We start from the raw sequence: 27884 nt of genomic DNA on the forward strand, positions 1-27884 counted from the left end.
TGCCAGATATGAGTATTACAACAGCTCCACCACCCACACCAGTACCACCTACATACGGCTGTAGTGGAGACTACCAAGGATACAATGGTTTTTGCTATAAGCACAATGCAATAGCAGAGAGTTACAGTGCAGCCATATATAGATGCCAACAAGATGGTGCTAACTTAGTTTCCATACATAGTCTCAATGAGAACAACTTCCTTCTCGCCTATGTTAACGATGGTAAGATGTGATGACAGAAGTAGCATATATTTGGAAAATTTATCAAGAAACAAGAACATCTTCCTTCGATTTATTATAATAAAATCTGAATAAAATAATCATGTTTGTGTGATTCTATTTGATAAACAATTTTGTGTTTGTCAAAGAATCTCTGTTTGCTTTTATAATTGAGGACATGCGAAGTTTTGAGACATCACAGCAATGGCTTTTCCACTTAAACTCCACACTCCCCCTGTGGAAGATATGGGGTATATATATTATAGGCAGCTCCAGTGGATTCTAAATGTAATATAGCCCAATGAATGCCACAAAGGGGTCAACCAAAACAAATACCCATATGAAATCTAACATTTTATTGTATTCGAACCTAATTACCTATTGATTCAGTATCCTATTATGATGAACGCTCATTGGATTGGAATGAGTGATATTAGTGAAGAAATGTATTACACCTGGAGTGATATGACAGAGGTTACGTTCACATTATGGTACTACAATGAACCCAATAATCAAGGTGAAGAGGACTGTGTAGAAGTACTCACTGTTGTAAGTAAATCATCTCATCCATTCAGGTTACTTTCAATTCAATTCAATTTATTTCCATCTAAAATACAACAAATGCATAATTAACACCAAAATTATTAAAAAAGTGTTGCACCACCTTACAAAAAAATAAAACACACACACACACATAAAAACAACACAAGACAAGTGCGTAAGCCTAACAAACAAAGGATAAGATAAATATATCAGTGTTGTCAATTTACCGGCAAATTCATACACTCTTTGATAGCAAGAACCAATCAGAGCAAGCGTTAGAAAATCCAAAACATGCATTGATTGTGTATATTGTGCACTCCAGCATACTACGGATTGATTATTTTTCGGGCGGGTTGATGCATTTACATGTGTTTAAATTTTCCAACATTTTTAGTGATAATTTGTTATAAAATAGAAAAATCACATAGATGTTTTTCTTCTCGTGTATGAAATAGGTTAATGAAGGCGTATTACTTGTTGCTCGATAAAATTAGACCAAATAATGCACTTGCGCTGATGTTGATGCATCGTGCATTAGACGCATCAACATCAGTACGCATGCATTATTTTATCTAATTTCTCTTCTAACAAGTAATACGCGTTCATTAACCTATAATTAAAAATGACGGTTAATCAACCGATAAATTGGTGTTAATTTAAGATAATTAAATGTAAAATATGAAAACATGCACATTGGGGGGTAACTTTCATATATATGTGAAGGTATCCTATGTTCATGTCGGTCACAATTGAGCTATTCCAGTTGAAATCCATATACCCTGTGGAAGACACAGCCTTAATCTCCTTCACAGAGGGTGTAAATTTCAAACAGAGTTTCCCATTCAGGTAACCCCATTTGAAATATGGCATATCTTTCATAGGGGGCGTATGGATTACTAGCCTTAGCCTGAGCAAATCAGATCTCACTAAGTTTTACAGAAATTAATTAACCATATCCCCACTGTTGAAAGTTTGTCTATGGTATTGACCATAATGAGCCTAGCAATCAAAGGATATAAATCCCAAGGTAAGAAGAAGAAAGAAAATAAATAAAAACCAATAAAAGTTTGTTCATTCACATTATAAATAAGCCAGATATGTTCACAATGTAGTATTCAAACTAGTAATATATTCTGTGGGTGTTTTTTCTTGTTTGTATGTTTTATAGGGTCGATGGAATGATCTAGTGTGTTCTGAGAGTTTTAATTCTGTATGTAAGAAACCTATGGAAGATCTTGGATCTGTACCACCCCCTGATGATGGATGCTCAAATGTGAGTAGAAGCAACTTGTTCAGTCAGCATATTAATCTATATGCTTACAGTACCTTTGCCCTGTACTAGAACTAAACTAATTGTTCAGTCAGTGTATTAATCTATATGTTTACACTACCTTTGCCCTGTCTTAGAACTTAACTTGTTCAGTCAGCCTATTAATCTATGCTTACAGTACCTTTGCCTTGTCTTAGAACTTTTGACAAGCATTTTTCTTCTGAAGACCAAAGTTTACATTTCAAAGGGTCCTCCAAAGTAAAATGTAACATACAGCTATAATAATCAAATAGTTTGCAGATATACATGTAACAACAACTTTATCATGGTCAGACATGGACTTTGTCTGACTACAACAAATTAAAATTTTACAAGAAGTCCCCTATATTGGTTATTAAGAGCTGTTCAATAATTATCTGGCCCTGGGTGGGCAAAAAGTGCGGAGTGCCAAAATTAAAAAAAAAAAAAAAGGGGAGAAGATATCTTTGGCATTATTGGGAGGGCAAATTGAATTTTTTGACAGGCTGGCTAGCAATTTTTGGCTGACCAAGAGGGGCAAGATGTTTATTGCATGTCCTAAGGAAGATGCATTTCTTGAAATTTTATGAGCTGGAAGTCTGTGTGCTACTACTATTCCAAAAGACAGTACTCTCCATACTTAAATTCCCAAGAAAATCTAAAATATACAACAATACCTCATTTCAGCCTCTTATTTCCCTTAACAGAAATGACTCATTTTCAGCCAATGACTGTAGACCATTGATTTTATGCTAATATTGTTATGTAATCATGTGTGTGATATAATTTTTACATGTTTTGTTTGAAAGGCAAAGGCACACTATTTGTGTGATCAAAGAGAAATGCCATGAAAATAATCCATATATGGGGTTACGAGTCACCTTTCATTACATACTGACTGGCCCTCATATGATTGGACAATATACTGGCAAATAAACATACATGCATACATCAACAAATTACAAGGTGAATTTAGGGATTCATCCGCGATGCATCCGCGTCGTCTGCGTGCAGACGTGCCGGATGCGAGTTGTTAATTGGCGATGAACAATGGTGAAACATGATTGAATCCCTTTCAACAACAAAAATAAGCTAAAGATCGAATAATTCACATGATCATTTCATGAGGAATGTCACATAATCATTGACAGTCAGCCTTACAAAAAAATCGGTGATTTCTGTTGATATCAGCAATAAAACTGAATAAAACGGCAATCTTTATCCGCTACTTCCAAATACTGAATTCAACTTGTAAGCGTGATACGCACAAAGATACCAGATATGACAAATTTTACGGCGCTCACGTGTAACGCGGATACTGGCGCTTGCGTTCGCGTATACGCTTACTGTAAAAGTGTGGATTCATCATGGATTAACAACGGTTGGCTCCTGTACAAAAGTATAGGAAGAGTTGTTGAATCTACAATGTTTACTTACTCAACTCCTCTTCTTGTTGATGATTACAAAAGGTTTTAGTATATTTAAAATGTGTTGTTAAATATGTGTTATTTTTGACAAAAACAGAGTTTTTCTTTCTATAAATGGAAATTTATTTTTTTTCTGCCAGTTCTGTTTACTAATCCCCAAATATTAAAATGGAAGTCTCCCTAGAAAATATTTGAAACTGTAAAATATCTGTTATTCTACTATTGTTGCATTTATAGAAAACATAGTGGTACTTAGAGAGATAGAGGTCATCGTTCATAATGAGAAACATATATTTTTTTAATTTCTGTTCACTTTATGTTGAGATCATCCCTAAAAAATCATATGAATTATTAAATTTCTATTTACATGGCATTTTGTAATATTTTAAGCCCTATTTACATACAATTGTGCAATTCTCATATATTTCTAGCATGTTGTATCGGTCATCCCAACTGCTTGCATGCGCAGCTTGTTGTTTGATTTGCATCAGTTATCATCATACTGAGTACTAACTCTCATATGTGACCAGTCATTATATTTTAATCTGTTTCATTTTGGAGATAATTAATGTCATTTGTAATAACTACTTTTTCATTTCGGCATTTTTGCAGAATAATGTTACTTTCCTTCAAGTCTTAAAGTTGTTGAAGTTTAAAGGCATCCCATTTCCACCCAAATTTAATGGCAAGTCTCAGATTTTACCAAAGGCAGACAGGATCTAGTGTTTATTTGTGCCCAAAACTAGCCATATACACCATGTACTTTTGTTGTTCTTGAACATTATAAACACATGCCTTTACTGTAATTTAAAAGACCCACATTATTGTGTGTCCCAAGTATATTGATTTTATGCAAATGCTGTTATGTAATCAAGTACATGGTATCATTTACACATGTGGTTTGAAATATAAAGGTAGTCTGTATGTAATCATAAAGAAATTCCATTCAAAATTGTTAACTTAACGCGGCTGTGTACTCTAGACATGGTTTCTTTCGCAAAATTTAGTTTTTTTGATAAGTTTGTACTTTGTTATGTTTTTTATAAATACAAGGAATGAAAATCCAGATTTGTAAACTCCAACTGCAATATTTTAAGGATTTTATTTCACTATTCCACTCGTATTTGAAATTGAAAAGGAAAGAAAATCTTTGTTGTACCAGCAGGGTACACGCGAAGCAACAGCAAGATCGCGTTATGTGTCGCGCAATTTGTTAACGCACAAATCGCTTACGCATATGCAACGCTTATCTACATGCGCGGGCGCATCTTATGGAAGCACCACGGAAGCACTGATTTCACAAAAACCTAGCGGTCAAATGGCTCCGCTTTTAGCTGATAAAATGTGTGTTTTTCAAGTTCTTTCCCCGATTTAAATATCAAGTTATGAATGGATTTCGCTCAAACTTCTCAAGGGGCTGTGGATTTACCCGATGTTCACGTTATATAAGGTAGACAAACGAAAACTGCCGCATTCTCCTGTAAGATTCGATGAAAGTGCATAATGTGACCACTTTAAACTTCAACGGCCATTATTTCAATGTTCATTTTCTCGGTAAAATGACGATTTAGGTACACGATAACTCAATAAATACAACATCTATAGGTAAGCAAATATGATCATCGTAAAAAGCATGATCGACTCAAGAAACGGTTTTCTCATTTTTTATATTTTGGTCTATTTATGATTTTAGGCATCATTTTGTGCAAATAGGCGTTTGTGAATTTTAAAAGTTCAATTTGATGCCTTATATGGTCAATATCTCAAAAATAAGGCCAATATCAAAAAATAAAAAACCGTTTTTGGAATGGAGCCTCAAGATTGAGCAAAAACAAAATAAAATATTTTGGAAAGAGTGTTTTTTGTTATGATGTACCTAACAAATATTGCCAAAAACTCACTTTTTGTGATTTTCTTCATAATTGTTGTTTTTACCCCAAATCTGTATTTATATTAAGATTTATTCATGTCTTGCCTTCATAAAATGTATACTTTTATATATCTTATGCGCGAATAATTACAAAGTTATTGCACTTTTACTACATGCATATCTGAGAGTACACAGCCACCTTAATCAAACAGTGTGATTTGTTGTGCATTCTGAAGTTAATTTGGGTAAAAGGTGCTTTTGGCCTTGAGTCATTAACGACTCATAACAACATCTATAGACCAGTTGCAAACCTTTGTATGCAAACATTGGGAGACTAAAAGACCCAATATCAAAAGTGGTTTCACAAAATAATAACCAATGGAGGTGAGTGGGTGACAATTAATTGAAAGTATTCAATGTTTTCTTCTGCAGGGCTGGGTAGCATATCTGTCATCTTGTTATAAATTTGAAACTGGATTCCAGGCTTCATGGCAGGCAGCCAATACACAATGTGAAAATGTTGGTGGACATCTAGCTGCCCTCAATGACGGGTAAGTTTCAGCATGGATTCAGTCTGAGGTCCTGAATGTGATTAGGTCGGGATAACATTTCCATTTCTCTTCTATTATCATACCATGTGCAGCAAAGCTATGGATATGCTATCAAAGTATTACTATAGATCAATGTTCAATATTTACCAAGAAACAAATCACACATATTTACACGTTCATACACTTTACGGACTCCTTCCAAAGTCCAATGCATACAATATCTTAAAAACAAACATTCAAATATTGCATGATTTGAATATTGGGATACCCGATATTTTTCATTCAACCAGCTTTTGGTGACTTTGTAATCGTATTATTTTCTATATAAATAAAAGAAAATTGAGCAGCAGCGTAAGCCGGCAGACTCATACATGTAAGTCATGACATGCAACACATTTACATACGTTCATTATAGCTGATCCAAACTTTACTTTTCATTGCGGAGATGATATTTGTTGGATAGCCTTTGACCTGCACAACCATCACACTCATTTCCCAGTCCCAATTTGGGTTAAGCATGGCGTCAACATATTGTCCGATGCACAATAAACAATATAGGTGCAATTTATTTAGTTTTTCATCTTGCATCGAAAACTGAGATGGACATTTTTTGAAAATCGAGTTTTGAAAATAGCACCTTTTCGGTTTCTGAAACAAATCGGAGAAAGTGTCAATGAAGATACCAGTGAAATTAGGGGGGAGGGGAATGGGTAAGAATATGACCTTTTTTAAATGGGGTCTTTGGGTGAATTTCTAGTTCTAATAATGGCTTCAAATGGTTTTGTTATTTCAAAAGAAGTAAAAAAAATCAGTGATAGATGACTTGTTGGTTCCCCGACTCATTCCTATCCAAATGGAAAAATAAAGGTATTTGGGTGACAGACCACGTGCTCATAACAAAATATGGGGTATTTGGTGACAGCGATGCTGAAAAAGGGACATGTCACCTCCAAAGAGGGAGTATCCCCCGGTGCGCAAATGAGATCAGGTATTCCAAAAGCACACACATTGTTAAAAATGTCTTCCAAAATAAAAATAAAAAATACCCCTTGGGCAATGATTTGGACTCCTTCAGAGGGAAAATTCACAATTGAAAGGGTCCAAAAAATTTGAAAATACCCCTTCAGCAAATCCCTGCAAGATATATATGAGCACAACAAAGATACAAGAGCAGAACAAAAATACAATGTTAAACGTATAAAACATGTTTCCTTTAAATATTCTGCTCAGGTTTAAAACATTTAACAAAACTAGAGTGGTTCTCTGCTTTTACAGTTCTTGATCTATGCAGTTTGTGACTAGGAGTTTATAAAGCTAGATGGTTTTTGTTTTTCAGGATTGAAATTGTACAGAAGTATAGGAGCTTTCCAAATTTCAGAGATTTTAAGACTTTTCATACCCATTTTCAGACTTTTTTTATTGTGGGTGCAAGGATTTAAAATGGTTATGTGGGGAGGGTATGGGTATAATCCTGTGTGGTAATTGACAGGTGCTGCTGCTTGTTTCTGTTCAGAACCTTGAGTAGTTGTAGATGTCAAGAGATGAATGTATGCATGTTTGTCATATGAAGAATGAGTTGTGGTGGTGGTAGATGCATGAGTTTGTTGTATGAAGATTGGGGCAAACAGTGCTAGTGATTATGAATAAGTTCACAACTGAATATGATTTAAGGTAAATATGAAATGTGATGTAATATGATGAGTGTGCAGATTGATAAATGACTTTCATTTCATTTTATGCCATACAAGGGGCAGTCAAATGAATTTGTAATGAATTTGGTTTCATTTGAAAGCTTGTTCCTTCAAAACATTATTGCAGAGGAAGTCTACCTCCTTGAATTCACAGGTGCGGCCATAAGTGAACACATAGTCATCATGAAATTTGCTCCAGACGGAGATGAAAACTCAAATGAAATTTAATAATGTGCAGTCGCTGTAAATGGTGATGAAGTTCTTGAAATTGAACGGCAACTAAATGGTCCTTAAAGTCCAAGGATGGAATGAGCGTTCTTGAAGATCATCCAAGGTCCAAAAGTCTTATGACATCACCATTATTGATATATGTGCTGGTAGAGTACCATTAATAATAAATAAAGAAACAAAAAGAAAGATGAGATAGCCACAAATATAACAATAATTCTGATGAAAGTGTTTTCAACATAAATCCATTAAAATTTGGGGATTCTTCCAGATGAGGTTACCAGAATCTTCATGCAAAAATTGATACCAGTTGACATAATCATGGTGCACACACCTATACACTTGAGGATCGAGACAAGTTTTATCTATATTAATATTTGCCTAAAGGTGATAAGACATACATTACACTGGAATCATTAATCCAGTCGGTGGAAGCATCTAGATTTCCTATCCCTAAGCAGATCATCACACTGTCACCATAGCTTGAGGTCTTATTGCTGTTTTCTGAGATACAGGGAGAGTTTTGATGTCAGATCATTTGCCAAATTAAAGTACAATCATTGGCATGTATCATACAATTTTGATAGCAAAACTGAGGCAAGCCATCAAGTGAAGCAGATTGGTGGCAGGAATGGGACTGTTCTTGGATACTGTATCCTATGCACTATTCTCAATTTATCAAGCTGACATTTACGACAGAGGGGTCAGATAGATAAGCCAACCATATTGTGGTCCAGGCATGGCCTCCAGTTCACAAAACCTATTTTAAAATTTTAAGTCCTACCATCATAATATTAGGTTTGCTGGTGAGCGAAACTTCCATTTTGTTGACATAGAAGGATTCAAGAAAAAATGAGCCAGGGGCATAAAGGTAGTCAATAACCATATTCAAGAATGAGATAGAAAGTATTTGGCTTATTGACCGCCTCTTATACATACATACAACAAAAGAACAAACAAATTATTGCACAATAGATTATTAAAAACTTTGAAATTTCTTAATGGAGAAAAATTGACCAGCAATTAAGCATGAATTATTACAGTCTAAGATATCAGTCCATGATAAGGAATCCAAAAACTCCCGCCGTGTGCAAAAACATGAGAAACAAGACACATAGCAGGACTATCTAAGAGTAACAAAATTCACATTTATTGTGGCTATACCTAAAGCCCTCTAAATACAATACAAAGTGCTGCCTGCTCGCCACTTTCCCAGATGGCTTCTTTAACTCCCCTCTCAAACACCTCTCCTCCTTTTTGGAGCAGGTCCTTTTCCTGCTATCTCATGCCTGGGACCTCACCGTCACTCACCGTGAAAACAAGTTCCTCACCAATGTGACAAAACACCAGTCAAGTCGCTTAGTTTAGCACTTTGGTACTTAATTGTGTATTGTGCTTTATAAGGATGGTTATATTATTATTATTATTAAGTCTCTGTGCAGTCAAAGCACTCTTTATCTACCCTCCAATTTACAGGTAAAAACAGAAGAAATAATGATATGGGACTAATAACAAAAAATTGCCAAATGAATCCATGTGTTCATGCCGACCTCACAACAAATAATGCTCACAAAATAAAAATTATCATACTTCTGAATCGCATTTTATTTTAGATATGAAACAGCCTATATTTCCAGTCAACTTGGAACTGATATGACTGGAAATAATTATTGGATTGGCTTGAGTCAGGATGAGTTTGGGTCTTACACGTGGGTTGATGGATCATATCTATGGTATGACAATTGGGGAGAAGGAGAACCAGGTAGGTACCGACTCTGCCCTGTGTTTGGGTGTCACTTATGGAGGGCACTAAATGTACTTCCAGATTATGTGTGTAATATCTATGGTATGACAATTCGGTAGAAGGAGAGCCAGGTAGGTACCGACTCTGCCCTGTGTTTGTGTGTCACTTATGGAGGGCACTAAATGTACTTCCAGATTATGTGTGTAATATCTATGGTATGACAATTGGGGAGAAGGAGAACCAGGTAGGTACCGACTCTGCCCAGTGTTTGTGTGTCACTTATGGAGGGCACTAAATGTACTTCCAGATTATGTGTGTAATATCTATGGTATGACAATTGGGGAGAAGGAGAGCCAGGTAGGTACCGACTCTGCCCAGTGTTTGTGTGTCACTTATGGAGGGCACTAAATGTACTTCCAGATTATGTGTGTAATATCTATGGTATGACAATTGGGGAGAAGGAGAACCAGGTAGGTACCGACTCTGCCCTGTGTTTGTGTGTCACTTATGGAGGGCACTAAATGTACTTCCAGATTATGTGTGTAATATATATGGTATGACAATTGGGGAGAAGTAGAACCAGGTAGGTACCGACTCTGCCCTGTGTTTGTGTGTCACTTATGGAGGGCACCTAATGTACTTCCAGATTATGTGTGTAATATCTATGGTATGACAATTGGGGAGAAGGAGAACCAGGTAGGTACCGACTCTGCCCTGTGTTTGTGTGTCACTTATGGAGGGCACTTAATGTACTTCCAGATTATGTGTGTAATATCTATGGTATGACAATTGGGGAGAAGGAGAACCAGGTAGGTACCGACTCCGCCCTGTGTTTGTGTGTCGCTTATGGATGGCACTTAATGTACTTCCAGATTATGTGTGTAATAGCTATGGTATGACAATTGGGGAGAAGGAGAACCAGGTAGGTACCGACTCCGCCCTGTGTTTGTGTGTCTCTTATGGAGGGCACTTAATGTACTTCCAGATTATGTGTGTAATATCTATGGTATGACAATTGGGGAGAAGGAGAACCAGGTAGGTACCGACTCCGCCCTGTGTTTGTGTGTCTCTTATGGAGGGCGCTTAATGTACTTCCAGATTATGTTTGTAATATCTATGGTATGACAATTGGGGAGAAGGAGAGTCAGTTAAGTACCATTACTACCATGCTGTTATAGTAACTAAACTAGGTTTAGGCTAGGCTGTAACCTCTGACATTTTCCTGGACATTTCATTCACTGGCAGAGAAGGTTTGTGGACATGAATGCAATGAAGCAAATAAACCAACATTATTTAATGTAGCATATACCAAGGGCACCCATGTTATCAAAATACTTTTATACCTCATCAAAAATAGTGGAGGTGACATTAATTGTAGCTTAAACTGTAGTGGAAATGACAAGCAAAAATACCATGCAAAAAATCAAGTAAGAAAACAATACGGTAATATGTAAAAATATATACGAAAGTAAAAGGACTTAGTATATTGAAAAAAAAACCTCACCAATAAGCAATGAAGCAAGCAAGCTTCACACCCCCACACACACACACACATAGGCCTATAGAGAGAGATGGATAATTTCAATTGCCTGGCACGTAAGATAACAGAGATGTGATGATGGAGGTAGAACTTTTTGAATGACCTTCATATATACGTGAAACAGAGTGTTGCGAACTAAACACATACCAAAAAGTAATTCAATATTGGGACCATTGCAACAAATGAGGTGTCATAATGCACAGAAATAAATTCTAACTTTGACTGCATATCTCAAATTTGGCATATGATCAATCATTTTGGAACAAGGAGGGGGATATTTAAGTGGGGGTAATTAATTTGTGATATGTGTTTAGTTCACAACACTGTTTCACAAATACAACTTGAACCAACTTGTACCCAAAGCATGCATCTGATTTTGGATAAAAGCTTTGAACCATTATATCAGAAGTAAACCATTAACATTTATCAATATTTTTGCCATAAGTTATGATTTCTTATTATCATGTCATTTCAACTGTTAAGCGCCAGATCCATTCTAACTTACAGTGCATCATGGCCTAGGATTTTAAGACTTTCTGTAAATTGTTAAAATTATGTCTGATCAATTGCATGAATCCTAATTGTTAAAGAAGATTCCTTTGAAGATAAATAAAATGCAGAATATTTTGCTTGGATTGTACTCTTATTTATTACACTCTTAATTATTACAGATGGCAATGCAGGTAAATGTATAATGACCAATACAGATGACATGTCTGCTGGTTATTGGTACTCTGCACCATGTAGCAACTTTATGCCATATATATGCGAGAGATTGCGGTATGGTTTCACCACTACTGCAGCGCCCCCACCTGTCCCAACAACACCACCAAATAATGTTGGATGTGCTGCTGGATGGATAGGATTTGGAAATAATTGCTTCCAGGTACTCATCTCATTGTTATAAATCACACCAATTTAATGGTACTTCTGTATACTCCTCCACCCTTCTATTTCTGTCTTCATCTGTTTTCTTAAATCTTCTTTTTAATTTGTTGGTTACCACTTCATCTTCCCTATTTCGCTTCTTAACTCTTCTTCCTCTTTTGCCATTCCTTCTATCACTTCCTTTATTATCTCCTCATCATTTTCTTGAATTTGCTAAGATGTACAACTCTCCATTAAAGCCATATTATAACATTTGCTGAGGAGAACGCCCTCCAAAAACAATTTTATATTCTGTTTTTTTCACATTTTAATGTACTTTAGTTAATAAAGATACTCTGCAAAAATCAAGACTTTAGGTGCTGTAGTTCTGTCAAATTCTGAGATGTTGAATGAAACGCCGGAACCGTCGTTTTATTATTACGATGGAAATATTAGTCGAACACGTATGTACAGTACATACATGGCGTGCGGGATACACATACACACACCCCAGAGGATCGTACCGTATTACAACCGCGGGAGTAACACGCATTGGCGCTAGTAGTAAATTCCAATTTTCTATGCTTTACCTCACTTGTTCGGCTCAAAATTAAAAGGGGACATATCTGACAGTAAAAGCTAACATTTTATGGAAAATAAATACTACTCTATTTTTACAGAAATGTTATAATATGGCTTTAACACCCAGAAAATGTTGTAACCGTTTTGTGCAAAACACAAGGTTCATTTAAATTATATTTTTTATTTGTTGATAAACAATTTCATTGTCAAAAAACAAAATGTGTGGTCCATAGTAACTATCAAATTTTGTTAAATTACTCTTTAAGGTCAATGAAATGGATGCTGATGTACGCCTGACATGGTTTGATGCTAGAAGTATTTGTGTAGTGGAAGGAGGAGATCTGGCTAGTTTCCATGGACCAGGTGAGGAGAGTTACATCATTGACTACTATCAACCAAAGTAAGTGATAAGTAAATAATCATAACAAGATGCTAATAACAGTAGTGGGGGTAGGGGGTTTAAGTGCCCTTCTGACAAAAAAATGAAAGAGAAAATCAGGAGGGCAAAGGAAACTTGAAGAAAAGGGGCAAGGAGCCCCTTTTCTACCAAAATTGAGCCCGATCATGGGCCAAAATAGTGTAAAATGCAATTTTTTCCTCGGTACGCACGCACAATGTAAACATAAAGCCCTTTCCATCCTGATAATAGGCAAAAATAGTGTAAAATACCAAATTTTTGCACGTTACGTGCACACATTGTCCCAATATATAAAGCCTTTTTTATTTTTGAAGCTCGAACTCAAGACATACAGTCTCTAGATGTATTTATATGATGCAACTGTATTTTTTTTTCATCTGTGCCCCCAAAATTTTACTTTGCCCCACCTGTCCAAAAAAGCTGGCTATACCCCTGGCTATTAATAAGCCAATGGGTTGTGAACAATGCTAGAAGTATCAGTGAACAACATCTCCATAGACTTCACTTTTTACATTAAAAAAATTCCAAAGAAAAATAAGAAGCCACAAAGAAAATATGCACCAACCTAAATAAAATATTATTTTGTTTGCCCTCAAAATGCTGTTTTTGACCCTTATTTCCAAAAATTGACCAAAAATTAAAATTTTACTTTCATTGCCAGTTAGAACTAAGTAAAGGATTAGGATTTAGAAAAACATGATTATAATATGTCCAATATAAAGGGGCACTTCATAATCCACATCCTCATCCCCAACATACTCCGAAAAGTTGAGATTTTTACACCATTAGACACCTAGGATTACATAATGTTTGTGTACATGATATTTCCTGCAGATTTGTTCATTTGACAAATGTATTGTCCAGCATGGTGGAACACTGTAATATAGTCATATGCATAACTGGCTAATTTAAAGTCCTAATCAACTGAACATTTATTGAGCCTTACCCTAAACATAGGATGCTAAAATATCCCCTTAACTGTGTCATGTGCTATGGTCTATTATTATTATTATTGTTATTGTTATTACCCCCAGATGAAATGAGGCACATTTTACTCAAAAGTTTTGCTGGCATATCTGTCAGGAGTATCTCCATTTATTTGTAAACCAGAATTGGATTTAACTTCAGCTTATCCAATAAAATGCGGACCCAAAGGGTACCGTTATAATACATCAAACTTGGCTTAACTTTTCAAGAGAAAATTTCTCCAGAGAAGTTTACATACATTTATTGAGTCAATCCTTTAATATAAATTCCTTAGAAAAGTGCATATACATTAATCCTACTTTCCTGAAGCCGGAAACATTCAGGAAGTAATCTGATATTTGACATATTTTGTTCAACTTCTCATGCACTATTTCTCAAATTTATTAGTTACTGTAATTATTACTATTTGTAAACACTTATACAATTACCTATGGTGATCCAATTATTTTTATATAATTGGATTCAAGATTAAATTTGTGGCCCTGTCCCTTTTTTACCGCCACAATTTTTGACCTGGATAGTCTTTACTTTCCCCGTAAATACAGAGTCTGTTCCCTCTACACACAGTGTTGGCTCACCCGTGAAGATACGGGGCCCTCCCGGAATTTCCCGAGCCAATTCCTAAATTACTCGCCCGTAAGATACGGGGCCCCCCCGGGAATTTCCGAGCCAATTCCTAAATTACTCACCCGTAAGATACGGGGCCCTCCCGGTAATTTCCCGAGCTCATGCCTACACTACTTACCCGTAAGGTACGGAGCCTCTCCGGAAACAAAGTGTGGCCCAACTTCTCACAGAGAAGTTAACCCCACTTAATTCCTTGTATAAGATACGGACCCTCCAGGGAATTTTCCCGGGCCCTGTTGCACACACACAAAGTGTGGCCCAATCTTATCTTATCATAGAGAAGTTAACCAAAATTAATTCCTTGTAAGATGCATAAATGAAATGCAATGAAGAATGAATGAATGAATGAATGAATGAAAATGAATGAATTGAATACGGGGCCAACTTCTCAGAGAGAAGTTAACCCAAGTTAATTCCTTGTACAAGACATTTTAAATGCATGAAAAAAATGAATGAATGAAAATGAATTAATGAATATGGGGCCCTCCAGGGTATTACCCCGAGCCCTTTTGCACACACGCAAGTGTGGCCCCACTTCTTGTCTCGCAAAGACGTTAACCCAAATTCCTCGTAAAGCTACGGGGCCCTCCAGGAATTTCCTCGGCCCCTTTGCACACATGCAAGTGTGGCCCAACTTCTCTTTTCGCATAAGTTAACCCAAATTAATTCCTCATAAGATACGGGCCCTCCGGGAATTTCCCTGGCCCAAACACACAGTGTGGCCCAACTCTCTTCTTGCAGAGAAGTTAACCCAAATTAATTTCATGTAAGATACTGGGCCCTCCAGGGTATTCTCAAGCCATTTCCACACTCGCCAAGTGTGGCCCAACTTTTTAAAGAAGTTAACAACAATGTATTAACCGGCAATCTACAGAACCCTTTTTAAAGGGATTTCCTGAACACCTAGATCTGTATATACCCAAATGTGGCCTAACCTCTCCAAGAGAAGTTAAAATGTGCACTTATTGAATCCTCTCCCTTGGTCAGCTTAACCGCCCTCTTCCTGGTAATTTGCCCATGCCCAGAAGCTACCATTAAAACGCAGACTGCAATACCCTTTAGGTCTATGTACCTCTATACCCGTACGATATGGATGCCTTCCCAGCCAACTAATGCTCCCAAGTGACTGTCTACAAAGGTATTGAATACTGGGATATGACCTAAATTTTTGGGTGTGGTGGGTGGGAAAATTTTCTTCACATTGGAGACACAACCTTCTCCTTCCATGACAGATAAACATGTGCCTTATCCCTGAACCACTGGCAGTGTCAGAAGGTTATTAACCACCTCCCATTGGCTACTTCAAACAATAGACCTTAAACCTCATTGGTCCTTATAATATAAAGCCATTACTAGGCAACCAATCAATAAATCAATAATACTGATTTGTCCAAGCACAAGCTATGGACCAGGGTTAGTCTCTTCCACAGGAGGTAAATTTGTTTATTGTATAAATACAATAAACTTTATTACCCCCAGATGAAATGAGGCACATTTTACTCAAAGGTTTTGCTGGCATATCTGTCAGGAGTATCTCCATTTATTTGTAAACCAGAATTGGATTTAACTTCAGCTTATCCAATAAAATGCGGACCCAAAGGGTACCGTTATAATACATCAAACTTGGCTTAACTTTTCAAGAGAAAATTTCTCCAGAGAAGTTTACATACATTTATTGAGTCAATCCTTTAATATAAATTCCTTAGAAAAGTGCATATACATTAATCCTACTTTCCTGAAGCTGGAAACATTCAGGAAAGTAATCTGGATATTTGACATATTTTGTTCAACTTCTCATGCACTATTTCTCAAATTTATTAGTTACGAATTATTACTATTTGTAAACACTTATACAATTACCTATGGTGATCCAATTATTTTTATATAATTGGATTCAAGATTAAATTTGTGGCCCTGTCCTTTTTTACCGCTAAACAAATTTATGGCACAGAAATTTGCCCAACCCCCCCTTTTTTTTTTTTTTTTTTTTTTTTCACTTGTGATTCTATAAGCCTCTTCATGAACCCTAGCTATCCTTTTTGACAGCTGAATTCCCCAGGCTTATTAACACCGTTAAAAACCTTTACAGAATCACTTGAAAATGTGCGCCCTTGATGTCATTGACAAACGCAAGGATATTTTAGATAATTTATCTCAACTTTGCAAGACACCTTTTGTGTAAGGAAGAGGTACGAGCTGCACCCAGTATATATTCCCGAATAATAGCCAAACCTGTGCCTATTTTTGTTTGTGCACCGAATTCCTGAGTTTATCCTCCCCTATGTACAACATGTACTATACTTGTACATTTTAGACTTACTTGTTAAGGCTTTGGGCCTAAGAAAAAAACAATCGTGGTAGCAGTGGGCTACGAAAACTCGAAAACTCCTCTATTATATTTTTGGGAGAAAAATTGAGAACGTAGGATGACCCCTGGCTTACTACCCCATGGCACCCTGGTGATTGAATTCCTCCTATTATGAAACCTAATTTCCCTGTGCACCCTTGCACATCGATACCTTTACCATACTGGCAAGTTGAAGGCTTGCGCAACAGCTTATCCTAAGCTTAATCACTGACGCCCCGCCTGAGCCTGTGCGATCCACTCCTGATGACGTAACAAGCAAAATGCTGTTTTCGCCAATGCGCAGAAGGCACTCAATTGGACATATTTTTATTCACTAATTATAAATGTAGTTATGAAGTGAGCAGGCCGACTATTAATTAGCTGGGCAAATATTTCCAAATGTGCCCAGTACTACTGCCCAGGAAGTGAAGTAAAGTAAATTGACTCCGTAACAGTGATCGTTGTAAGGGCGTAGAGCACTTAATGTATAATAAAAGATAGAAATAGCAAGAACATACTAGCGAGTTGGGCTACCTGCGGTGCCTAACTCAATAATTACACACAATATGGCAACTTTGCTTTGGCTGCGAAGCCAACCCATTTTGCATACCAGTATCTACATATCTATCATTTGTTCCCAAAGAATGAGATTGTCGTACATTGTAACGATATAATTAATGGCATTCAATGGTCATATATATTGCTCAGACAACATCATATCATTGGCAAAAGCTAATGTTTTGAGGACAATGAAAATAAGACGTTTAAAATTGATATTCTGCAAAAGCCAACTTAAGCGATGAGTTCCTTCGAACAAGACAGATTTGACCTATAAAAAAGTTGACATCATGAAATGACTGTGCCTGCTTTGCCAAAAGGGACTATAAACATTCTCAATGCACATAACGATACTGTTGTTGTTCACACAAAATTTTTAAAGATACGGATAAATCAGCAGCTTCTTTTTATTATATATTAGTCAATTGTGATATTACAATTCATATGTATATCAATATCATAATAAATATTTGGGCTAAAGATTAAAAAAAAAATATTAATTTCAGCACGATCAATCTGAGACTAGCATATAAACCGTGTTAAGTCCACCAATTCGTGTACCTGATTTCCCTGTGCAATATTGCAATGCTATAGTTATTAGAGTTTCAGTTGGATGAAATATTACAAAGCCAACACATAGTAACAATACTGTGTGAGGCTTGTTTCCGAAATGAGAACAAAATAGTCTGCATATTGTTATACAGCATTGTTATGGTAAATAATATACAATACAACTCATTGTTGCAGCAACCATGTTGCTACTGTCAAACTTGTCAAAGTGATTGTGATTGTGTCACACAGGTATTAAATGAGAGTATGATATAGTGTCCGCTTCATTTACTTACGTAGTCAGCCGGCTACCTTGAAAATGAATTCCGCTTCAAATTTAACGGGGGACGAACCCGTACGAACTTCACCCACACAATTTCTCTTTTTTCCAGGAGAAATATGCATAAAAAGTTGCAACTAGTGTCAACTTGTAATTTAATAATTATTCTCCTCGATAGAGATGAACTTGTTTTTGCAATAGACCTGCCCTTAATACATAATGTCCGCATTGTACACTGAAAGTGTTCCCGTCCCACTTTGTCTTGTCCTGCCATACGCTTGCTTCGGATATCATTAGATGTGGTCTAAATGGTCCAAATAATGTCCAGAACGTATTACATGTATATCATTCTTTATATCTTCCCCGTCACGTAGCCTCCATTATTAACTGCGACCACCAATATGTTGATTCAACCTGAAATAAATCAGAAAAAGAAAACAGAAACTGGGAAGCAACTTGTCGGTAAACCTTACCACTATGCAAAATTCCTATTTCATTTCGCCGTTACTACACAAAATTCCTTACCCTAGGAACGAGAGGGACAGGAATTTCCTTACTGTTTAAGTTGCTCAGACATAGAACAGGAATTTGTTATTTCTATTTGATTTATTATGGTACCTAAATAAACTGATGAAATGCAGTGTATGCTTCCAATTTCCCGAAACCGACTAAATTGATCTTGTGAATTGCCTGCCGTGAATTGTTAACTTTCAATAGGATCATTCTCCAAGCCTCATGAATACCAACATTGAATGACCTCCCATTGATCTCCCAAATGACTTCACTTGATGTTACTGCCCAAATCCTGCCGCTTTCCCCATTTCCCCTGTCTTACATGTACATACTATCCTCCATATGACCTTGAGTAAAGCCAACATCTTGAACATTTTTACCTCCTATGCTACGTACCTCTTTTTACCAAGCTCCGTAAACACCTGGTACTATTATCTATTGCCTGAATCTGCTGGAACCCCTTTTATCGAGTTGCGTGACCATCTGACCTTTATACAATGTCTTCAGGTGACCCTGATAAGCCTGACCTGACCCAAGAAATTGTGACTTTGACTGCTCCTCCCTTTCCCCAAGTTCCATGAAAAACTCCTTGAGCTTCTTATGTTGCCCTCCAATTACCTCAAATTCCAATCCCATATTTTTCAACAATCCATACCTTCTGACCTACATTATGACCTTGAACTTCTTAACCATAAATGCTCAGAAAAGAATGGCTCATGCTTCCCTGACTGAACAAAATCCTTAAGGAGGAGTGAAGCACCACAAACTTCAAAAGTCATAAAATGAAATGTCACATGCAATTGTTAACCAGCTCTGCAAAAATCCAACAGTCGGATAACGGTGGGACAACCTATGGCGATCTGACCCTGAATAACCCCAAACTAACCCTAACCAAATTTCATGAACCTACTAAAATTTATACCAGTTTGACCCTGATGAACCCAGATTTACCTTGACGTTTTTTTTTTTTTTTTTTTGTTTTGTTTTTGTTTTGTTGTTTTTTTTCGGGTTTTTTTTTTTTTCAAGTTTACGTGGTCACCCCCCAAATTTCATGAACCAACGACCCTCCATGGTGTTTGACCCCTAATGATCTCCCGTTGACCTTGACCTCTGTTTGCCCTGTTGCAAATTTATTTTGAATTCATTCAAAAAAGGGAAAAAATCTCCCCTTGAAAAAGGGTATTTATATGATATCGCATGCCCCTGTCGATCTTATGAATGCATCTACATGTAATTACCTATACATTCACTAATTTGGTAATGTGGCAGTGGCACCCCTTTTACATTTTTCCTTGCCCAGTTCTCCAAAACCCTGGCTCCAAGGCATCCCTTTAATTGAAGGCACAACTTCACCCTAGCCAAAATGTTTGATTACCAAACCAATATAAAATTTTAATTACTATATGGTCTGGGTGCTTAGTCAAGTAGTTCATTGTCTGATATATTCTCTCTACCTGACAATATGAATTATTCATGCCGCAAATAATTTGCCCAATATTTTATTGTTATCCGATTCATTTTTTTTTTTTTTCCCAAGCCAAACTGTCATGATCACATCCTGGGTTGATTGCCTGACAAATTCTCCCTACCTGACACACACTATGACTTAATATTCATGCTCCCAATAATTTGGCCGGTATATTTTATTTGAGATCTCATTCAAATTTTTGATCCAGTGGATCACATGATTGCAACAAATTAAATATTCCTGAATTCTGACAAAACAATTATCACATCAGCAGTGGCACCTGCACCCTTTTTAATTTTGCCACGCCCATGTTTTCCAAGGCCCCTCCCTTGCTTCGGATATCATTAGATGTGGTCTAAATGGTCCAAATAATGTCCAGAACGTATTACATGTATATCATTCTTTATATCTTCCCGTCACGTAGCCTCCATTATTAATCTGCGACCACCAATATGTTGATTCAACCTGAAATAAATCAGAAAAAGAAAACAGAAACTGGGAAGCAACTTGTCGGTAAACCTTACCACTATGCAAAATTCCTATTTCATTTCGCCGTTACTACACAAAATTCCTTACCCTAGGAACGAGAGGGACAGGAATTTCCTTACTGTTTAAGTTGCTCAGACATAGAACAGGAATTTGTTATTTCTATTTGATTTATTATGGTACCTAAATAAACTGATGAAATGCAGTGTATGCTTCCAATTTCCCGAAACCGACTAAATTGATCTTGTGAATTGCCTGCCGTGAATTGTTAACTTTCAATAGGATCATTCTCCAAGCCTCATGAATACCAACATTGAATGACCTCCCATTGATCTCCCAAATGACTTCACTTGATGTTACTGCCCAAATCCTGCCGCTTTCCCCATTTCCCCTGTCTTACATGTACGTACTAGACTCCATATGACCTTGAGTAAAGCCAACATCTTGAACATTTTTAACCTCCTATGCTACGTACCTCTTTTTACCAAGCTCCGTAAACACCTGGTACTATTATCTATTGCCTGAATCTGCTGGAACCCCTTTTATCGAGTTGCGTGACCATCTGACCTTTATACAATGTCTTCAGGTGACCCTGATAAGCCTGACCTGACCCAAGAAATTGTGACTTTGACTGCTCCTCCCTTTCCCCAAGTTCCATGAAAACTCCTTGAGCTTCTTATGTTGCCCTCCAATTACCTCAAATTCCAATCCCATATTTTTCAACAATCCATACCTTCTGACCTACATTATGACCTTGAACTTCTTAACCATAAATGCTCAGAAAAGAATGGCTCATGCTTCCCTGACTGAACAAAATCCTTAAGGAGGAGTGAAGCACCACAAACTTCAAAAGTCATAAAATGAAATGTCACATGCAATTGTTAACCAGCTCTGCAAAAATCCAACAGTCGGATAACGGTGGGACAACCTATGGCGATCTGACCCTGAATAACCCCAAACTAACCCTAACCAAATTTCATGAACCTACTAAAATTTATACCAGTTTGACCCTGATGAACCCAGATTTACCTTGACGTTTTTTGTTTTTTTTTGTTTTGTTTTTGTTTTGTTGTTTTTTTTCGGGTTTTTTTTTTTTTTTTCAAGTTTCCGTGGTCCCCCCCCCAATTTCATGAACCAACGACCCTCCATGGTGTTTGACCCCAATGATCTCCTGTTGACCTTGACCTCTGTTTGCCCTGTTGCAAATTTATTTTGAATTCATTCAAAAAGGGAAAAATCTCCCTTGAAAAAGGGTATTTATATGATATCGCATGCCCTGTCGATCTTATGAATGCATCTACATGTAATTACCTATACATTCACTAATTTGGTAATGTGGCAGTGGCACCCTTTTACATTTTTCCTTGCCCAGTTCTCCAAAACCCTGGCTCCAAGGCATCCCTTTAATTGAAGGCACAACTTCACCCTAGCCAAAATGTTTGATTACCAAACCAATATAAAATTTTAATTACTATATGGTCTGGGTGCTTAGTCAAGTAGTTCATTGTCTGATATATTCTCTCTACCTGACAATATGAATTATTCATGCCGCAAATAATTTGCCCAATATTTTATTGTTATCCCATTCATTTTTTTTTTTTTTTTTTTTTCCCCAAGCCAAACTGTCATGATCACATCCTGGGTTGATTGCCTGACAAATTCTCCCTACCTGACACACACTATGACTTAATATTCATGCTCCCAATAATTTGGCCGGTATATTTTATTTGAGATCTCATTCAAATTTTTGATCCAGTGGATCACATGATTGCAACAAATTAAATATTCCTGAATTCTGACAAAACAATTATCACATCAGCAGTGGCACCTGCACCCTTTTTAATTTTGCCACGCCCATGTTTTCCAAGGCCCCTCCCTAGCCAATTCGATTACCGGTACCCAACCAAATTTCCCTACCTAAACCATCCAAATTTATATTCAGGATACTAATCGTCCAATTTTATTTTATTTTACTTATTTATTTATTTTTTATATATATATTTTTTTCCATTCATGATAATATTTATCTCTCGTACACAAAGTAAAACGATGTTATGATCACATGATCGCAACTAATTAATCACTCATGAATTTGAAATTGATCAAGAGTAGGGCATACTTATTTCAGCAACTTCGCAAGTAGTGGAGTGTCAGAACTCGATAGAGTCCATGTTTATAATTAATTTTAACTTTACTTAAAATTTGCTCACCCCGTTTCTACGTCCATGTCCAAGCAAGTATCCATAATATAAGTACATAATCACAGTTGTTTCACCGGTGTTTGCCCAGCTGGTCTTCCCAAATTGCAATACTTGATCCCAACACACAGATTTCGCCATCATCAGACCATGATCGACAAATCGATCCATCATTGCTGTGACTCGCTGCTAGCTGCTGCACGGATGCTCGACTGGGGTTTCATTTACACCTCCATATAATTCCATTTCTGCTGAAAGATTCAGCATTCGGTAATTAACAGCCTTGACTGCTGCAGACTTAACTGGATGAGCGATGTCTTGCCTTCCCGATCAGTTCAAAATTCTGCACCTCTAAATTTCAAAAATCCATCAAGGTGCTAAATATTTTGTATTCCCATGACGGCTGCCATTCCTGTCATCAGTGTTTCTAGACACTAGTTGCCGACATATTTTGCGATCATGCTTCCTTCGTTCAGAATAATTTATAGCTATTTCTAACTACCTCTGATTATATCATGTTATAAAAGCAAATACTATTTCTTTGAAAAGAATAAGTTTTCCCTTCCATGGAAATAATTCTGTGTTAAAAAATTTTCTTCACATTGGAGACACAACCTTCTCCTTCCATGACAGATAAACATGTGCCTTATCCCTGAACCACTGGCAGTGTCAGAAGGTTATTAACCACCTCCCATTGGCTACTTCAAACAATAGACCTTAAACCTCATTGGTCCTTATAATATAAAGCCATTACTAGGCAACCAATCAATAAATCAATAATACTGATTTGTCCAAGCACAAGCTATGGACCAGGGTTAGTCTCTTCCACAGGAGGTAAATTTGTTTATTGTATAAATACAATAAACTTTATTATCCTCAGTAGGAAGACACAGTGGCATATGTGCAGGACAAATGCAAAATATGTTTCCAAGAAAAATATGCTTGAAGGATATACTACTAATAACAGAGTCAGTACTCCTTCACTATTATCTTTCAGTGGAGCTACACCATTTGAAATTAGGTTTAGGGATTAAACTAAACTGTAACTGTAATAGTTAAAGGGAATCAATATTATAGGTTACATCAAGCTCTAAACTTATGCATCAATATGTAAAACTGAAAATTTTGGGCCATGAAGCTTAAGTTGTACATTGATGACTATGTGAAATAGACCATATTGAACACTGTCAGTGTTTACCATATGCCACATCATATGTCAGTATGTGAAACAGGAGATCAGGGTTTCAATTTGTTTATGAAGCATGCTGATCTTGTGCCTCAATATCATCAAATTTGATTTTTGATGATATTTTTGCTGCATCACATAGTGGCGGAGTTTTGTCATACTGTACATCATTTTGTGAAATGGAGGATATTGGATTCTTCTGGAATTGCTAACATAGATAGGTCAATTAATTAAAATTATTAATTAATTAAGTGTGTTTGAGCTTTCTTACTTGCTGTACTTGAAGAACTTGATATTTGAAACCATTTATTGACCTAAATTTCAGAAAAATTACCAAAATCATTGTACACCACTATTTGTTTCGACCGTTGTATTATTATTATTTTTATTAAGAGACATGTTGGCCAACTTTTCTCTCCTTTTTTCTGACATTTGTGCCTTTGTCATACTATACATTTTCTAAATCCTTATGATGGGAGGAATGCATTGATGTAAAATTAAACAGATTTACCAACTTGATGACCTTTTTATACCATTAAAAACCACTTAAAACCTTCCTTGAAGATTTGATCGTTTGACATCATTCAATATGTAACACAGTCTATGGGGCACTGCAATAAAGGCAATATGTAACACAGTAGTCTATTGGGCACTACAATAAAGGCAATTATGTTGAATTTACAAATTCAAAGTCCCAATATTAAAGCAGAAAGTTTGGAAATAAGCTTTTTTATGTTGTTGATCTTGATTGAACCATACCTAAAAAAAGAGGATGCTAGAATTATGAAATACCTTTTTCATTGCTATTACTCATTTTAGTATGATGTGAAGCATCTCTAGTTGTAATGCTACATGCTTTATACTGTGCCTTTATCCTTGCCTCACACCTTCTCTCCTCCAAGTGATACATGGCAACCTATCTAGCTCACCCACTATCAGATAATCTTCATATATACATTAGATTGTGAAAATAACAACACTTATTCTGCAAACAGTTATTGAAGAGAAAGTATTCAAATGTTCTTGTTTAATTTCCAGAGATCCTTTCAGCTACGATGGATATTGGATTGGGCTGAATGATCAGGCAGTAGAAGGAGGTATGCATAATTACATACTATAGGAAACATCTCTCAAAATGTTCAGGGTGTGATTTGTCTAAATTTCCGGATTTGTTACATCCTTGTTGGCCGGAAAAAAAGTACAGAAAATGAGAAAATAAAAGGAAAATTAAAGAAAGTAAGAAATGCTGGTCGTGGAACTTCTTGTCATCTTGAAACGACTGAGAAATGAGAATATAAGAATTGACACGCTCCACAACTCCATTTTTGTTGCTTTTTCTGGCATGTGGTACACTTTACCAAGTCAGCCTAACATCTTGCTCTAACAATATGCGTAGACATTTTTATTCATACTAGTTTTTCTTAGATAGCGTGGTAACTTATAGGAGACCCACTTAAAAGTGGTTTGTCTCGCTAATTGAGGATCCTTAGGGACCAGCTTGGCTATAGTTTTTTGTAATTGTAATTGTAGTATGCTTATCTTTATTATGGATTATTAATAAATCAAATCCCAGGTTATGTATACAAGTTTGTTAATAACAATTGGGCTCCAGGAGTAATATTTTATATTGTTAATATTAACCCCATTTGCAAAATGGCATTTGCATAATTTATGCAAAGCTGTATGTTGAGTGGGTGGAGAGAGATGAGCATTGACTGCTTTCTTCAAACGAGTGTGGACTGCTTACTTTATTCCAGTTTGGTTCTCACAGGCAGTGAACAAATTTAATTGAATTGAATTTTCATGCTTTTCTGCTTTGAGATTGGCTCCACAGGCAATAGATAGGCATCAAGATATGGTCAGGATGCTACCATACATGTAAGCACTATATCCATTGATGTAATCATATCATAAATACTTCTTCATAGCTATTTTTTGTCTCTTGCCTCTATGCTAGTAAGTCCGCTCTGCTGTATGACGCCTGCAGTTGTCCAAGAAGAGCTGTGTTTCCCAAGTGTCTGGTTTATTCATATTATTAACATTATGTTTCTATTGCAGGAGGGGGTAAAACAGGGGGTAAAGATGGGGTAAAGGGGGTTTGCGCAATCAAAAATGTTTTATTTATGTTTGAGCTGGGCGAATAAATGGGCAAATAAATGGGTATAGAGATGATGTAAATGTCACTTGCTTTATACATTCTTTTCTCAGGTTATGAATGGAGTGATCGTACACAAGTTGATTATACCAATTGGGCTCCAGGAGAACCAAATGATTCTGGAGGCTCAGAAGAATGTACGGAGTCTAATATCAACACTGGAGGAGGATGGAATGATAATAATTGCTATGTTGTAAGAAACTGGGTCTGCAAAATGCCTAAAGGTTTGTTGCAGGGTGTTTAGTATAAAGTTAAGTAAATGGAGCAGGTCATTCAATCTTATATGTATAACCAGGTTGCAATGATTTGCACAGAAAAATAGCAAATTGCCCAATAAAATGCCATATTTTGTGGGATTTGGGCAGAAAAATAGTGAATGCAAATACAGATGCAGAAATCAAAATTGTACAAAATAATATCATCTTTTTATGAAATTTTAAAAGCATTAAATAAATTCAAGACACTTCTCAAGCTACAATGCTTGCATTATGGTCAGATTAGCTGATTAAAAGCTTTGCTTAATTTCATTTGCAGGACAAGCTCCAAGAACACCACCACCATCCCCACCACCAGGAACAAGTAAGTAAACCAACTCATATCTGTCTCTTACAAATCATCAACACACAATTTGCTGTCAATTCTATTCTATTCTATTCTATTCTAATCTATTCCAGATCTGTTCTATCTATTCTATTCTGTTTCAGTTATATTCTATTCCAATTCTATCCAGTTCTATTCTGCTCTGTTCTATTCTATTCCAGTTCCATTCTGCTCTGATGTCATCTCATTGTGAGTACATTGTAAATACTAAGGGAAACATCAAAGAATACCGCAAACCAGGTTTAAAAAAAATAAATCTAGTCAGTGAGTGCGTATTTCCACTTTATATCTAGTCATGAGAGCATATTGCGTAAGCTCAATACGCATATACTGCAAGGGCGCATAAAACGCACACAAGACATAATACGCGAAACAGTCATCCAATTTTTGTAATGTTTTTCCGGTTTGGCAACAGTTTAAATGCTTTTAAGCATTTTTAAGCATTTAAAAAAATAATTAAAATTATTTCAATATTTAGAATGACTTAGTGGTATGATAAATTTGTTTTTCGGCTTCACCCATCAGTATGACACTTTGCACACGATAATTTCCCGTACCATACTGACATGAACCTGATAACTAATATGATCTTGTAGTGTAGTATTCCTACTGCTATTAGGACACTGAACCTATAGACTTACTGAATTCTAATTTTGTATTTGTCATAGTCTGTCCATCTGACCCTGAGTGGACCTACCGTCATCCATACTGCTATTGGAACAGTGAACCTACAGACTTTGGACGTAAAGGTTGGACAGAAGCAGAGGACTACTGCCACGAGAAAGGAGGACATTTGCTCTCTGTACATGATGATGATGAACAGAGATTTATTAATGATATGGTACGAAAGCTGATTTTCTTGTTTTGTGTTTTAAACAATGCATGCAGACAAACCAAAACAAAACAAAAAAGATGTAAAAATCTAACCATTCTTAAATGTTGTTTATAAAATATTTCTATAT

The 27884-nt window shown here is 36.4% G+C and overlaps 2 protein-coding genes across 2 annotated transcripts in view; both read left to right on the forward strand.

The window, feature by feature from the left end:
* Positions 1-27884, forward strand: part of LOC140143078 (macrophage mannose receptor 1-like) — a 172813-nt gene that overhangs the window by 92666 nt on the left and 52263 nt on the right. The window lies entirely within an intron of this gene.
* Positions 617-27871, forward strand: LOC140142935 (macrophage mannose receptor 1-like). Its single transcript, XM_072164962.1, has 10 exons — positions 617-768; positions 1931-2035; positions 5780-5898; positions 9431-9579; positions 11773-11987; positions 12817-12950; positions 25206-25264; positions 26376-26546; positions 26857-26901; positions 27591-27871. The coding sequence occupies exons 1-10, from the start codon at positions 619-621 to the stop codon at positions 27869-27871; spliced, it is 1428 nt and encodes a 475-aa protein (XP_072021063.1). The 5' UTR covers positions 617-618.

This window comes from Amphiura filiformis, chromosome 20, assembly GCF_039555335.1.
Source record: "Amphiura filiformis chromosome 20, Afil_fr2py, whole genome shotgun sequence".
NCBI lineage: Eukaryota > Metazoa > Echinodermata > Ophiuroidea > Amphilepidida > Amphiuridae > Amphiura > Amphiura filiformis.